General features: G+C 47.4%; 1 protein-coding gene across 2 annotated transcripts in view; it reads left to right on the top strand.

Annotated features, from left to right (window-relative positions):
• LOC129820013 (trafficking protein particle complex subunit 9-like) overlaps positions 1-12,613 on the top strand; it is a 296,319-nt gene that overhangs the window by 62,828 nt on the left and 220,878 nt on the right. For both annotated transcript variants that reach the window (XM_055876803.1, XM_055876802.1), the window contains 2 exons: positions 1,202-1,328; positions 5,625-5,757. In XM_055876803.1, the coding sequence (XP_055732778.1) occupies positions 1,202-1,328; positions 5,625-5,757 (260 nt within the window). The remainder of the gene's footprint in view (positions 1-1,201; positions 1,329-5,624; positions 5,758-12,613) is intronic.

Below are 12,613 nucleotides of genomic sequence, written 5' to 3'. Positions count from 1 at the left end.
ACCACCTCCCTCCCGCCACGGCACTGTGGTACCGGGACCTGAGACCACCTCCCTCCCACCATGGTACCGGGACCTGAGACCACCTCCCTCCCGCCACGGCACTGTGGTACCGGGATCTGAGACCACCTCCCTCCCGCCACGGCACTGTGGTACCGGGACCTGAGACCACCTCCCTCCCGCCACGGCACTGTGGTACCGGGACCTGAGACCACCTCCCTCCCGCCACGGCACTGTGGTACCGGGACCTGAGACCACCTCCCTCCCGCCACGGCACTGTGGTACCGGGACCTGAGACCACCTCCCTCCCGCCAGATCACTGGGAGGCTTGGTTTCAATAATCCAAAGTTTTTTCCTCTCCTGTCCTTTAACAGTGTTTCCCAACTCCGGTCCTCCAGAACCCCCCACAGTACACATTTTTGTTGTAGCCCTAGACATTCAACTTGTCAAGGGCTTGATGATTAGTTGGCAAGTAGAATCAGGTGCTACAATGAAATGTGTGCTGTTGTGGGTACTGGAGAACAGGTGTTGGGAAACACTGCTTTAGGATATCAGGGTGAGATTAAGTCACGGTGATTGAATCCAGGGAACACTGGAAACGACTCTGTGGCTGGGTTTCAATACTCTAAAGTTGCTTCCTCTCCTCCTCTACTTTCCTTCATCTGAATTTCTGATGGGAACATTGCAGGGAACAGTGTAAACTACTGCCGCCCACCACAGCACTGGGACACTTGTGGGCTTTCTCTCTCATCATGTCACATTAGAACAGTGGAATCTGATTCATTAGATCAACTTGATTTAGTTAAAAAGCAAAGTGAACTTTTATCAAGTCAGTCATGACTGTGTGACTTTGACAGGTGTCTGTGCGCTACAATAATATCACCATTTTAGTTCAGAGAGACTTCCTGCTGTCCCCATTCAACCGTTGCCGCATGCTCAAAGTCTCCGTTTGTGTTTAATTAATAGGGCCACATTTTGAAGTAGAACCCGTCTTTTGACACTTTGATAACATAGCATCAAGTCATTTTAATGAAGCTCCACTGATAACATGAATTTTAATGAACTGCGTCGTATCGCATCAAGCTAAATCATTTATGCACTTTTGAGTGCAGTCACGATTAGTTTTGTTATGAATTATGCCCAACAGTAACCAGATTTGAAACCTAATTCCTCTGATTGATCTGTTGTTCTCTGTCCTGTCCAGGGTTTGCTGACATCGGGCGTTGAGTTTGAGGCCCTGCCTGCTGCCCTGTCCCTGCCTGCTGAGTCCGGGCTCTACCCAGTCACCCTGGTGGGGGTCCCACGCACCGCAGGCAACATCACCGTCAACGGTGAGTCCAGCACAACTTTACCCTTCCCATGTGTGACGCTCTGTAAAAAATGAACACTCCTTACACAGGAAAGGTCGTCATTGAAATGGAAATAGCTTCCTACCTGACAATGTACTTTCACGAAATACGAAGGTAACCTGCTAATTTAATCCAAATAATGGTTATTATCAATCATTTTGGGTCAAGTCGTGCAGATTCTTCACTAAAATGTAAAAACATTGCGATGTGTGTCATGACGACAGGCAGACGACAGACGACAGAGCGTTCTCCCCATATTCTCTGAGGATAAGCGACATGTCAGTTAATCGCATCTCTGTTAACCTCAGCAGCGTGGGACGAGGATAGCTTTAAATAGTATGATCTACATAGTCATTTAGTTTTCATTTTACACCACATTTTACACTAATGTTGTCGCCATGGTTAAGACAAGTGGCTTGGTTATCTTTCTCCAGAAGATGGGCGGTTAAAAGAGGTGTGTGTGGGGGTTAATAGAGGTGTGTGTGGGGGTTAATAGAGGTGTGTGTGGGGGTTAATAGAGGTGTGTGTGGGGGTTAATAGAGGTGTGTGTGGGGGTTAATAGAGGTGTGTGTGGGGGTTAATAGAGGTGTGTGTGGGGGTTAATAGAGGTGTGTGTGGGGGTTAATAGAGGAGTGTGTGGGGTTTAATAGAGGTGTGTGTGGGGTTTAATAGAGGTGTGTGTGGGGGTTAATAGAGGTGTGTGTGGGGGTTAATAGAGGTGTGTGGGCGGGTTAACAGAGGTGTGTGTGGGGGTTAACAGAGGTGTGTGTGGGGGGTAATAGAGGAGTGTGTGGGGGGTAATAGAGGAGTGTGTGGGGGGTAATAGAGGAGTGTGTGGGGGTTAATAGAGGTGTGTGTGGGGGTTAATAGAGGTGTGTGTGGGGGTTAATAGAGGTGTGTGTGGGGGTTAATAGAGGTGTGTGTGGGGGTTAATAGAGGTGTGTGTGGGGGTTAATAGAGGTGTGTGTGGGGGTTAATAGAGGTGTGTGTGGGGGTTAATAGAGGTGTGTGTGGGGGTTAATAGAGGTGTGTGTGGGGGTTAATAGAGGTGTGTGTGGGGGTTAATAGAGGTGTGTGTGGGGGTTAATAGAGGTGTGTGTGGGGGTTAATAGAGGTGTGTGTGGGGGTTAATAGAGGTGTGTGTGGGGGTTAATAGAGGTGTGTGTGGGGGTTAATAGAGGTGTGTGTGGGGGTTAATAGAGGTGTGTGTGGGGGTTAATAGAGGTGTGTGTGGGGGTTAATAGAGGTGTGTGTGGGGGGTAATAGAGGTGTGTGTGGGGGTTAATAGAGGTGTGTGTGGGGGTTAATAGAGGTGTGTGTGGGGGGTAATAGAGGTGTGTGTGGGGGGTAATAGAGGTGTGTGTGGGGGTTAATAGAGGTGTGTGTGGGGGTTAATAGAGGTGTGTGTGGGGGTTAATAGAGGTGTGTGGGCGGGTTAACAGAGGTGTGTGGGCGGGTTAACAGAGGTGTGTGTGGGGGTTAACAGAGGTGTGTGTGGGGGTTAACAGAGGTGTGTGTGGGGGGTAACAGAGGAGTGTGTGGGGGGTAATAGAGGAGTGTGTGGGGGTTAATAGAGGAGTGTGTGGGGGTTAATAGAGGTGTGTGTGGGGGTTAATAGAGGTGTGTGTGGGGGTTAATAGAGGTGTGTGTGGGGGTTAATAGAGGTGTGTGTGGGGGTTAATAGAGGTGTGTGTGGGGGTTAATAGAGGTGTGTGTGGGGGTTAATAGAGGTGTGTGTGGGGGTTAATAGAGGTGTGTGTGGGGGTTAATAGAGGTGTGTGTGGGGGTTAATAGAGGTGTGTGTGGGGGTTAATAGAGGTGTGTGTGGGGGTTAATAGAGGTGTGTGTGGGGGTTAATAGAGGTGTGTGTGGGGGTTAATAGAGGTGTGTGTGGGGGTTAATAGAGGTGTGTGTGGGGGTTAATAGAGGTGTGTGTGGGGGTTAATAGAGGTGTGTGTGGGGGTTAATAGAGGTGTGTGTGGGGGTTAATAGAGGTGTGTGTGGGGGGTAATAGAGGTGTGTGTGGGGGGTAATAGAGGTGTGTGTGGGGGGTAATAGAGGTGTGTGTGGGGTTTAATAGAGGTGTGTGTGGGGTTTAATAGAGGTGTGTGTGGGGTTTAATAGAGGTGTGTGTGGGGTTTAATAGAGGTGTGTGTGGGGGTTAATAGAGGTGTGTGTGGGGGTTAATAGAGGTGTGTGGGCGGGTTAACAGAGGTGTGTGTGGGGGTTAACAGAGGTGTGTGTGGGGGGTAACAGAGGAGTGTGTGGGGGGTAACAGAGGAGTGTGTGGGGGTTAACAGAGGAGTGTGTGGGGGTTAACAGAGGTGTGTGTGGGGGTTAATAGAGGTGTGTGTGGGGGTTAATAGAGGTGTGTGTGGGGGTTAATAGAGGTGTGTGTGGGGGTTAATAGAGGTGTGTGTGGGGGTTAATAGAGGTGTGTGTGGGGGTTAATAGAGGTGTGTGTGGGGGTTAATAGAGGTGTGTGTGGGGTTTAATAGGGGTGTGTGTGGGGTTTAATAGGGGTGTGTGTGGGGTTTAATAGAGGTGTGTGTGGGGTTTAATAGAGGTGTGTGTGGGGTTTAATAGAGGTGTGTGTGGGGTTTAATAGAGGTGTGTGTGGGGTTTAATAGAGGTGTGTGTGGGGTTTAATAGAGGTGTGTGTGGGGTTTAATAGAGGTGTGTGTGGGGTTTAATAGAGGTGTGTGTGGGGTTTAATAGAGGTGTGTGTGGGGTTTAATAGAGGTGTGTGTGGGGTTTAATAGAGGTGTGTGTGGGGTTTAATAGAGGTGTGTGTGGGGTTTAATAGAGGTGTGTGTGGGGTTTAATAGAGGTGTGTGTGGGGTTTAATAGAGGTGTGTGTGGGGTTTAATAGAGGTGTGTGTGGGGGGTTTAATAGAGGTGTGTGTGGGGGGTTTAATAGAGGTGTGTGTGGGGGGTTTAATAGAGGTGTGTGTGGGGGGTTTAATAGAGGTGTGTGTGGGGGGGTTAATAGAGGTGTGTGTGGGGGGGTTAATAGAGGTGTGTGTGGGGGGGTTAATAGAGGTGTGTGTGGGGGGGTTAAGAGAGGTGTGTGTGGGGGGGTTAAGAGAGGTGTGTGTGGGGGGGTTAAGAGGTGTGTGTGTGGGGGGGTTAAGAGGTGTGTGTGGGGGGGTTAAGAGGTGTGTGTGGGGGGGTTAAGAGGTGTGTGTGGGGGGGTTAAGAGGTGTGTGTGGGGGGGTTAAGAGGTGTGTGTGGGGGGGTTAAGAGGTGTGTGTGGGGGGGTTAAGAGGTGTGTGTGGGGGGGTTAAGAGGTGTGTGTGGGGGGGTTAAGAGGTGTGTGTGGGGGGGTTAAGAGGTGTGTGTGGGGGGGTTAAGAGGTGTGTGTGGGGGGGTTAAGAGGTGTGTGTGGGGGGGTTAAGAGGTGTGTGTGGGGGGGTTAAGAGGTGTGTGTGGGGGGGTTAAGAGGTGTGTGTGGGGGGGTTAAGAGGTGTGTGTGGGGGGGTTAAGAGGTGTGTGTGGGGGGGTTAATAGAGGTGTGTGTGGGGGGGTTAATAGAGGTGTGTGTGTGGGGGTTAATAGAGGTGTGTGTGTGGGGGTTAATAGAGGTGTGTGTGTGGGGGTTAATAGAGGTGTGTGTGTGGGGGTTAATAGAGGTGTGTGTGTGGGGGTTAATAGAGGTGTGTGTGTGGGGGTTAATAGAGGTGTGTGTGTGGGGGTTAATAGAGGTGTGTGGTGGGGGTGAATAGAGGCGTGTGGTGGGGGTGAATAGAGGCGTGTGGTGGGGGTGAATAGAGGCGTGTGGTGGGGGTGAATAGAGGCGTGTGGTGGGGGTGAATAGAGGCGTGTGGTGGGGGTGAATAGAGGCGTGTGGTGGGGGTGAATAGAGGCGTGTGGTGGGGGTGAATAGAGGCGTGTGGTGGGGGTGAATAGAGGCGTGTGGTGGGGGTGAATAGAGGGTGTGGTGGGGGTGAATAGAGGCGTGTGGTGGGGGTGAATAGAGGCGTGTGGTGGGGGTGAATAGAGTGGGTGTTAAGAGGGTAAACCTTTGTTATGCCACAGTAGGAGTCCCAACTCTAAACCAAACCAAGACTCAGAGCTCTATTTCTCCCATTTGTATTAGATGAATAAGTTAGACCCTTTTTTTCTGAACAGAGGATGATTGGATAGAAATCCTTTAGAATTGTTTTCTCAATGTCACCCTTTGTAGAATGGAGAGAAGTTATCGGAGTGCTTGTTAGTCCTTGGTTTGAGGGCACTGAATTTTACCTCTCTCTCTCTTGCCCTCTCTCTTCCCTGTAGGCTACCACACGTCAGTGTTTGGTGTGACCAGTGACTGTCTCCTGGAGGGTCTACCCAGTGTGTTGACCAGTGGCTGTATGGTGGAGGTCATTCCATCATTACCCCGTCTCCAGCTCAGCACCTCTCTACCACGGTGGGACACCCTGCGCCCTGCGCCCTAACCCATATCCCCTACACCCTAACCCATACCCCCTACACCCTAACCTCAACCTCAAACACCCTGTCCACACAGTACATGTTATAGCAGGTTTTATTTATCCTGGTTCTGGGGACCAGAACTATCTCCCCTGATTCAACAGATCAATGAATCAAGTCGTTGACAGCTGATCAAGTATAAGATTTTGAGTCTATTTGGGTCCTCCTATGTCCCCATAACCTTTACCTTATACCCCCTTGTTCTGCCTCATTAAATCAAACCTACGAGTCCTTTGTTCTCTGTTTTAAAGCTGCTGTGTCATCAGAAGTGGCTTTCAGTCAGTCCTATTAATGCCCGGTCACACACAGAGATGATGTACTATAGCCTATACGAACCACAGTGCAGTGACCTCTATCCTGGAGCTAGACGCTAGCACTTCTTCCTCTTCTCCTATTTCCTGTTGTGCACCTGTTCTTACCTGTCATCAAACCAATCACTCCCCACCACTGCTTGTTATTACCAATCACTTTAACAGTTGGAAGTCTCACCTCAATGTTCATGGGTACAACCTTAAAGTGACTGAAGAATGCACTGCTCCTTTGCTTGTGAAATTCTCCACTTTACTCCAGCTCTGAGATGGTGTGTTTTAGAGATGATGGGGCAGCCACCTGGGAACGGTAGGTAGTCAGAATGCTTAGTCATAGCCACTTTAAAATGAATGAGAAGTAGTGGGGTTTCTGGACCAAAAACACGACCAGCTCCCAGCGGCACCTTGATACTTTTAGCGAGTGCTAATTCACAGCCCCAGTCCCTAGACAGGCTCTTGTCTGCAAGGCAGAGTCGTCCTTTAAACAGTCGGCACTCAGTTCAGTCATATCTGGATTTCTTGCTTCTTCCGGCTACTTTTAAATTACCCACTGATGCCTCAGAGGAACCTCTATAATTACTAAGAACTTAAGTAATTATGTATACTTTGATAATTACAGGTTCTCTGTCTTATTAGGGAGAAAGATAGTTGGATTGATATGCTTTCTCTTCAGCCTAGTCGCTTGCTGCTGGACAATAACAATACAATACAGACATAATTCTGAGACTGACTGTTGTATTGATTCCTGTACCCAACAGAGTCAGCTTCAGTAATAGCACATGCACAAAGTGGACAATTGAAATCCAATTCTCTAGATTTTGTTTTTATTCAGTTTGAAGTAATAACTAACATGGCAGGGACTAAATGGACCTCTGTTGAAATCACCAGCCGTCTTGTTCCTCTATGTTTTGGCCACTCAGCTTCCCTCAGTACCTCATTGTACCTTGTTCAGAATAATTGTCCCAGTTGTACTCTTTTGCTGTAATCAAGCTATTTTTCTCTCTCTTCGTCCTCCTTTTCTTTTGTATCTCGTTTTCTTTGACTTGTGGTTCCCCTTCCCAATGGACAGGGCCTTGAATATCTGTGTTGCTTTATTTGTGTGTGTGTGTGTGTGTGTGTGTGTGTGTGTGTGTGTGTGTGCTTGTGCTTTACTCGTCTCATATGTGTATATACTATATTCTATTCTACTGTATTTAGTCTATGCCACTCCGACGTTGCTCATCCCATTATTTATATATTCCTTAATTCCCTTTTACTTTTAGGTTGTGTGTGTTGTGAATTGTTAGATATTACTGCACTGTTGGAGCTAGAAACACAAGCATTTCGCTACTCCGCAATAGCATCTGATAAACATGTGTATGTGACAAATAAAATTAGATGATATTTGTATGCGTGTAGATTTGCGCCCAGTGGCCAACATCAAGACAGGGTGAAAGTCCCAGACCCTCTGTTGGGCAGTGTCTAGACGCACTATCAGGAAATATGATTTCCTGATTCTACTCAAAATATTTTAGCCAGCAAAAATATTTGAGCAGGAATTCCTGCTCAAATAATGAAGTTCCGTACACAAATTTGACAAGGCACAAATGAGAAATGAAAAGAAACTGCAACTTAAAATCTTAATACAAGTTCCACAGACATGTGACTAACAGAAATGGAGTAATGTGTCCCAGAACAAAGGGGGGGGGGGGTCAAAATCAAAGGTAACAGTCAGTATCTGGTGTGGCCATCAGCTGCATTAAGTACTGCAGTGCATCTCCTCCTCATGGACTGCACCAAATTTGCCAGTTCTTGCTGTGAGATGTTACCCCACTCTTCCACCAAGGCACCTGCAAGTTCCCGGACATTTCTGGTGGAACGGCCCTAGCCCTCACCCTCCGATCCAACAGGTCCCAGACGTGCTCAATGGGATTGAAATCCGGGCTCTTCGCTGGCCATGGCAGAACACTGACATTCCTGTCTTGCAGGAAATCACACACAGAACGAGCAGTATGGCTGGTGGCATTGTCATGCTGGAGGGTCATGTGAGGATGAGCAGGAAGGGTACCACATGAGGGAAGAGGATGTCTTCCCTGTAATGCACAGCATTGAGATTGCCTGCAATGACAACAAGCTCAGTCCGATGATGCTGTGACACACCACTCCAGACCATGACGGACCCTCCACCTCCAAATCGATCCCGCTCTAGAGTACAGGCCTCGGTGTAACCCTCATTCCTTCGACGATAAACGCGAATCCGACCATCACTCCTGGTGAGACAAAACCGCGACTCGTCAGTGAAGAGCACTTTTTGCCAGTCCTGTCTGGTCCAGCGACGATGGGTTTGTGCCAATAGGCGATGTTGTTGCCGGTGACGTCTTGTGAGGACCTGCCTTACAACAGGCCTACAAGCCCTCAGTCCAGCCTCTCTCAGCCTAATGCGGACAGTCTGAGCACTGAGGATTGTGCGTTCCTGGTGTAACTCGGCAGTTGTTGTTGCCATCTTGTACCTGTCCCGCAGGTGTGATGTTCGGCTGTACCGATCCTGTGCAGGTGTTGTTACACGTGGTCTGCCACTGCGAGGACGATCAGCTGTCCTTCTTGTCTCCCTGTAGTGCTGTCTTAGGCGTCTCACACTACGGACATTGCAATTTATTACCCTGGCCACATCTGCAGTCCTCATGTCTCCTTGCAGCATGCCTAAGGCAGGTTCACGCAGATGAGCAGGTACCCTGGGCATCTTTCTTTTGGTGTTTTTCAGTCAGTAGAAAGGCCTCTTTTAGTGTCCTTAGTTTTCATAACTGTGACCTTAATTGCCTACCGTCTGTAAGCTGTTAGTGTCTTAACGACCGTTCCACACGTGCGTGTTCATTAATTGTTTATGGTTCATTGAACAAGCATGGGAAACAGTGTTTAAACCCTTTACAATGAAGATCTGTGAAGTTATTTGGATTTTTACCAATTATCTTTGAAAGACAGTGTCCTGAAAAAGGGATGTTTATTTTTTTGCTGAGTTTACATGAAATTGTTATTATATCTGAATGATGAGTCATTGTTACATTATATGCTAATTTAGACCATCTCAGAAAGGTTCACATTTTTACTTTGGTTTTCCTCGATCGGCTCACCTAAGAGAAACGGTATCAGGACACCAGGAATCCTTGATAACCATTTATTTAAACATCAACGGTTTGCAAAACAGCTCTTATTAAATAGTACAAAAGCAGCAGAAATGATTCTCAAATTATTAGTTGACAAATTACAGAATTGCAATCAACATTGCAGGTACGTCCTGATTGCTGCAGGTCGGCAAAACCCTAGAGTTTGGAACTTGAACATTAACACTTGCTAGTATAGGATCTCTGTGGGCAGAACCGTGTCTTTAGGAGAGAATGGAGCTTCAACTCCATAGACTTTACAAGGACCAAGTATTCTCCTGGTAACCATGGATAACAACAAAAATGGGGACTCATGGAGGCTCAAATAGCTTGTGGTTTGCACTGTGGGTTATTTTCCTAAATAAAATATTGCCTACAAGGTAAAAAAACGAAATAAAAAGAGATGACAACCCCAATAATCATGTCATCTAAACACTTGTATTAGTTTCTTCCTGTAACAGTTATCTGTTCACAAACACTGCCAATGGATGCCACCTATATTAATTCTGTAATATTTTTTTAAACCATAAATTGTCTTTTTTTCCCCTCAAAAGTTCCCAATAGAAATCAGTTAAAGATTACCTGCAAAGCTTTGTAGTTTGACTATCAGTAATGCAGGTAGCATTGGGTTGTTATAACAACCATACTGTGCAGACAGACCCTAGTAGAATCTTCTAAATACCTGTGGTAAAATGTTGGCACCTTGATGAAACCTCAAAATTGTCAAACGGATTCAAATGTCAGTATTTCAAACGTCAAAATTGACATGACATCCTTATTAAAAACATCTATGTTGTATACAAAACAACTTAAATACCTAGGCACTGAACCTTTAAATCAGACTTTGAAGAATAAACGTGTCTTCCTTAACCTCTAACTTATTTAGCCCAGATCATTGCAGTGGGCCGATCGGGGACGGGGTCTTAGACCACAATGTGCTCGAGCTCAGCCTCTCGGTGACTAACCTCCGGTAGGCAGAGGCTGGTCCCAGGACAGATTCTGTGCCCCAGGCGGCTTCAACTACAACAAGAGGCAGGCGTGTGGTAGAGGACACCGTTCCTGACCTGCTACCAGAACAAATAAAGGGAGATAATAGTTCCAGAGGCTCCTCCGTGTTTAACTACGAAGGTCTTACAAAGTAACCCTGACATTCAGTCTATGATAATTGTCCTCTTCGCTGTCATCTTGACTGTGCGCTTTGAGCAGTCCAGCTCCACAAACAGTTTCTGGAATGCCTCATGTAGGTAGCTGAGATTCCGAGCATAATGTCATGCCAAGAAGAATGGCACAAGCCTGTGCGACACTGCCCAGACCGGTGATCACTGGGACACCCTCTAGGACCCATCTCCTCTGGACCATCACTCGACATGGCACCCTCCTTCTTGATCACAGAGATTTTCATTACATGTTGTGCAAGTCTTGCAGGACATCACCCCCTTCAGATTCCTGTAAAAAACACAAGTAGACACATTCTTTCGATGTTGGGATCAAATTTTACATGCAAATTTAAATCAATCTGGATTATGAGATACCCTTTTATCAGAATGCAGTGAACATTATCACTCACTCACTCACTCACTCACTCACTCACTCACTCACTCACTCACTCACTCACTCACTCACTCACCTGAATATTCAGGTCAGAAAATGCTTTATTGCCCTCACATGGTTGTCTTTAATGTGGTCACCTCCTTCAGCCAGGTAGTCAATCAAGCAAATTACGCACTGAACTCACATCATGACCCTGATATAGAATTAAGTCACTGTTGTCATTGGATTGAATCTGTGCATGTGAAGGAGTGAAATCTATGCATTCACCGATCCAAGTATCATATATTACTAAAATGCGTACAATGCTTGGCTAGCAGAGCAGGGCCTGTGGATTAAATTGCAGCACCAAACATCAGCCAGCTAAATATAAAACGGTGAATTCTTCCTGAGAACACTTTACCTGGAGCAGGACATCCAGCATGACCTGCAATCTGTGTCCAGGTGCTCCTCCCTTGGAATGGAATAAGGACAGCAGCATAGGGGTGTACTGGTCCAACATGGCCATAAACCTTGGCTCAATATGCTTTGTGGTGTACTGGTCCAACGTGGCCATAAACCTTGGCTCAAGATGCTTTGTGGTGTACTGGTCCAACGTGGCCATAAACCTTGGCTCAATATGCTTTGTGGTGTACTGGTCCAACGTGGCCATAAACCTTGGCTCAAGATGCTTTGTGGTGTACTGGTCCAACGTGGCCATAAACCTTGGATCAAGATGCTTTGTGGTGTACTGGCCCAACGTGGCCATAACCCTTGGCTCAATATGCTTTGTGGTGTACTGGTCCAACGTGGCCATAAACCTTGGATCAAGATGCTTTGTGGTGTACTGGCCCAACGTGGCCATAAACCTTGGCTCAATATGCTTTGTGGTGTACTGGTCCAACGTGACCATAAACCTTGGCTCAAGATGCTTTGTGGTGTACTGGTCCAACGTGGCCATAAACCTTGGCTCAAGATGCTTTGTGGTGTACTGGTCCAACGTGGCCATAAACCTTGGATCAATATGCTTTGTGGTGTACTGGTCCAACGTGGCCATAAACCTTGGCTCAAGATCCTCTCAAGCTGTCAGGTTGGATGGGGAGCGTTGCTGCACAGCTATTTTCAGGTCTCCAGAGATGTTTGATCAGGTTCAAGTCTGGGCTTTGACTGAGCCACTCAAGGACATTCAGAGACGGAAGTCAGGTTGGAAGGTGAACCGTCGCCCCAGTCTGAGGTCCTGAGCGCTCTGAAGCAGGAATCCATCAAGGATCTCTCTGTACTTTGCTCCGTTCATATTTGCCTCGATGCTGACTAGTCTCCCAGTCCCTGCCGCTGAAAAACATTCCCACAGCATGATGCTGCCACCACCATACTTCACCGTAGGGATGGCCAATCTTGGTTTCATCATGGTCTGAGAGTCTAAGTGCATTTTGGCAACTCCAAGCTGGCTGTCATGTGCTTTTTACTGAGGAGTGGCTTCAGTCTGGCCACTCTACCATAATACGCCTGATTGGTGGAGTGCTGCAGAGATGGGAGAACCTTCCAGAAGGACAACCATCTCCACAGAGGATCTCTAGAGCTCTGTCAGAGTGACCATCGGGTTATTTGTCACATCCCTGACCAAGGCCCTTCTCGCCCGATTGATTGGCCAGCTCTAGGAAGAGTCTTGGTGGTTCCAAACTTCTTCCATTTAAGAATGAAGAAGGCCACTGTTTCCTTGGGGACCTACAATGCAGCAGACATTTTTTTTGGTACCCTTCCCCAGATCGGTGCCTCGACATAATCCTGTCTTGGAGCTCTACGGACAATTCCTTCGACCTCA

This window comes from Salvelinus fontinalis, chromosome 22 (assembly GCF_029448725.1).
Source record: "Salvelinus fontinalis isolate EN_2023a chromosome 22, ASM2944872v1, whole genome shotgun sequence".
In the NCBI taxonomy this organism is placed as follows: domain Eukaryota; kingdom Metazoa; phylum Chordata; class Actinopteri; order Salmoniformes; family Salmonidae; genus Salvelinus; species Salvelinus fontinalis.
The sequence above is the reverse complement of the archived record's forward strand: the minus strand, read 5'-3'. Positions and strand labels throughout refer to the sequence as shown.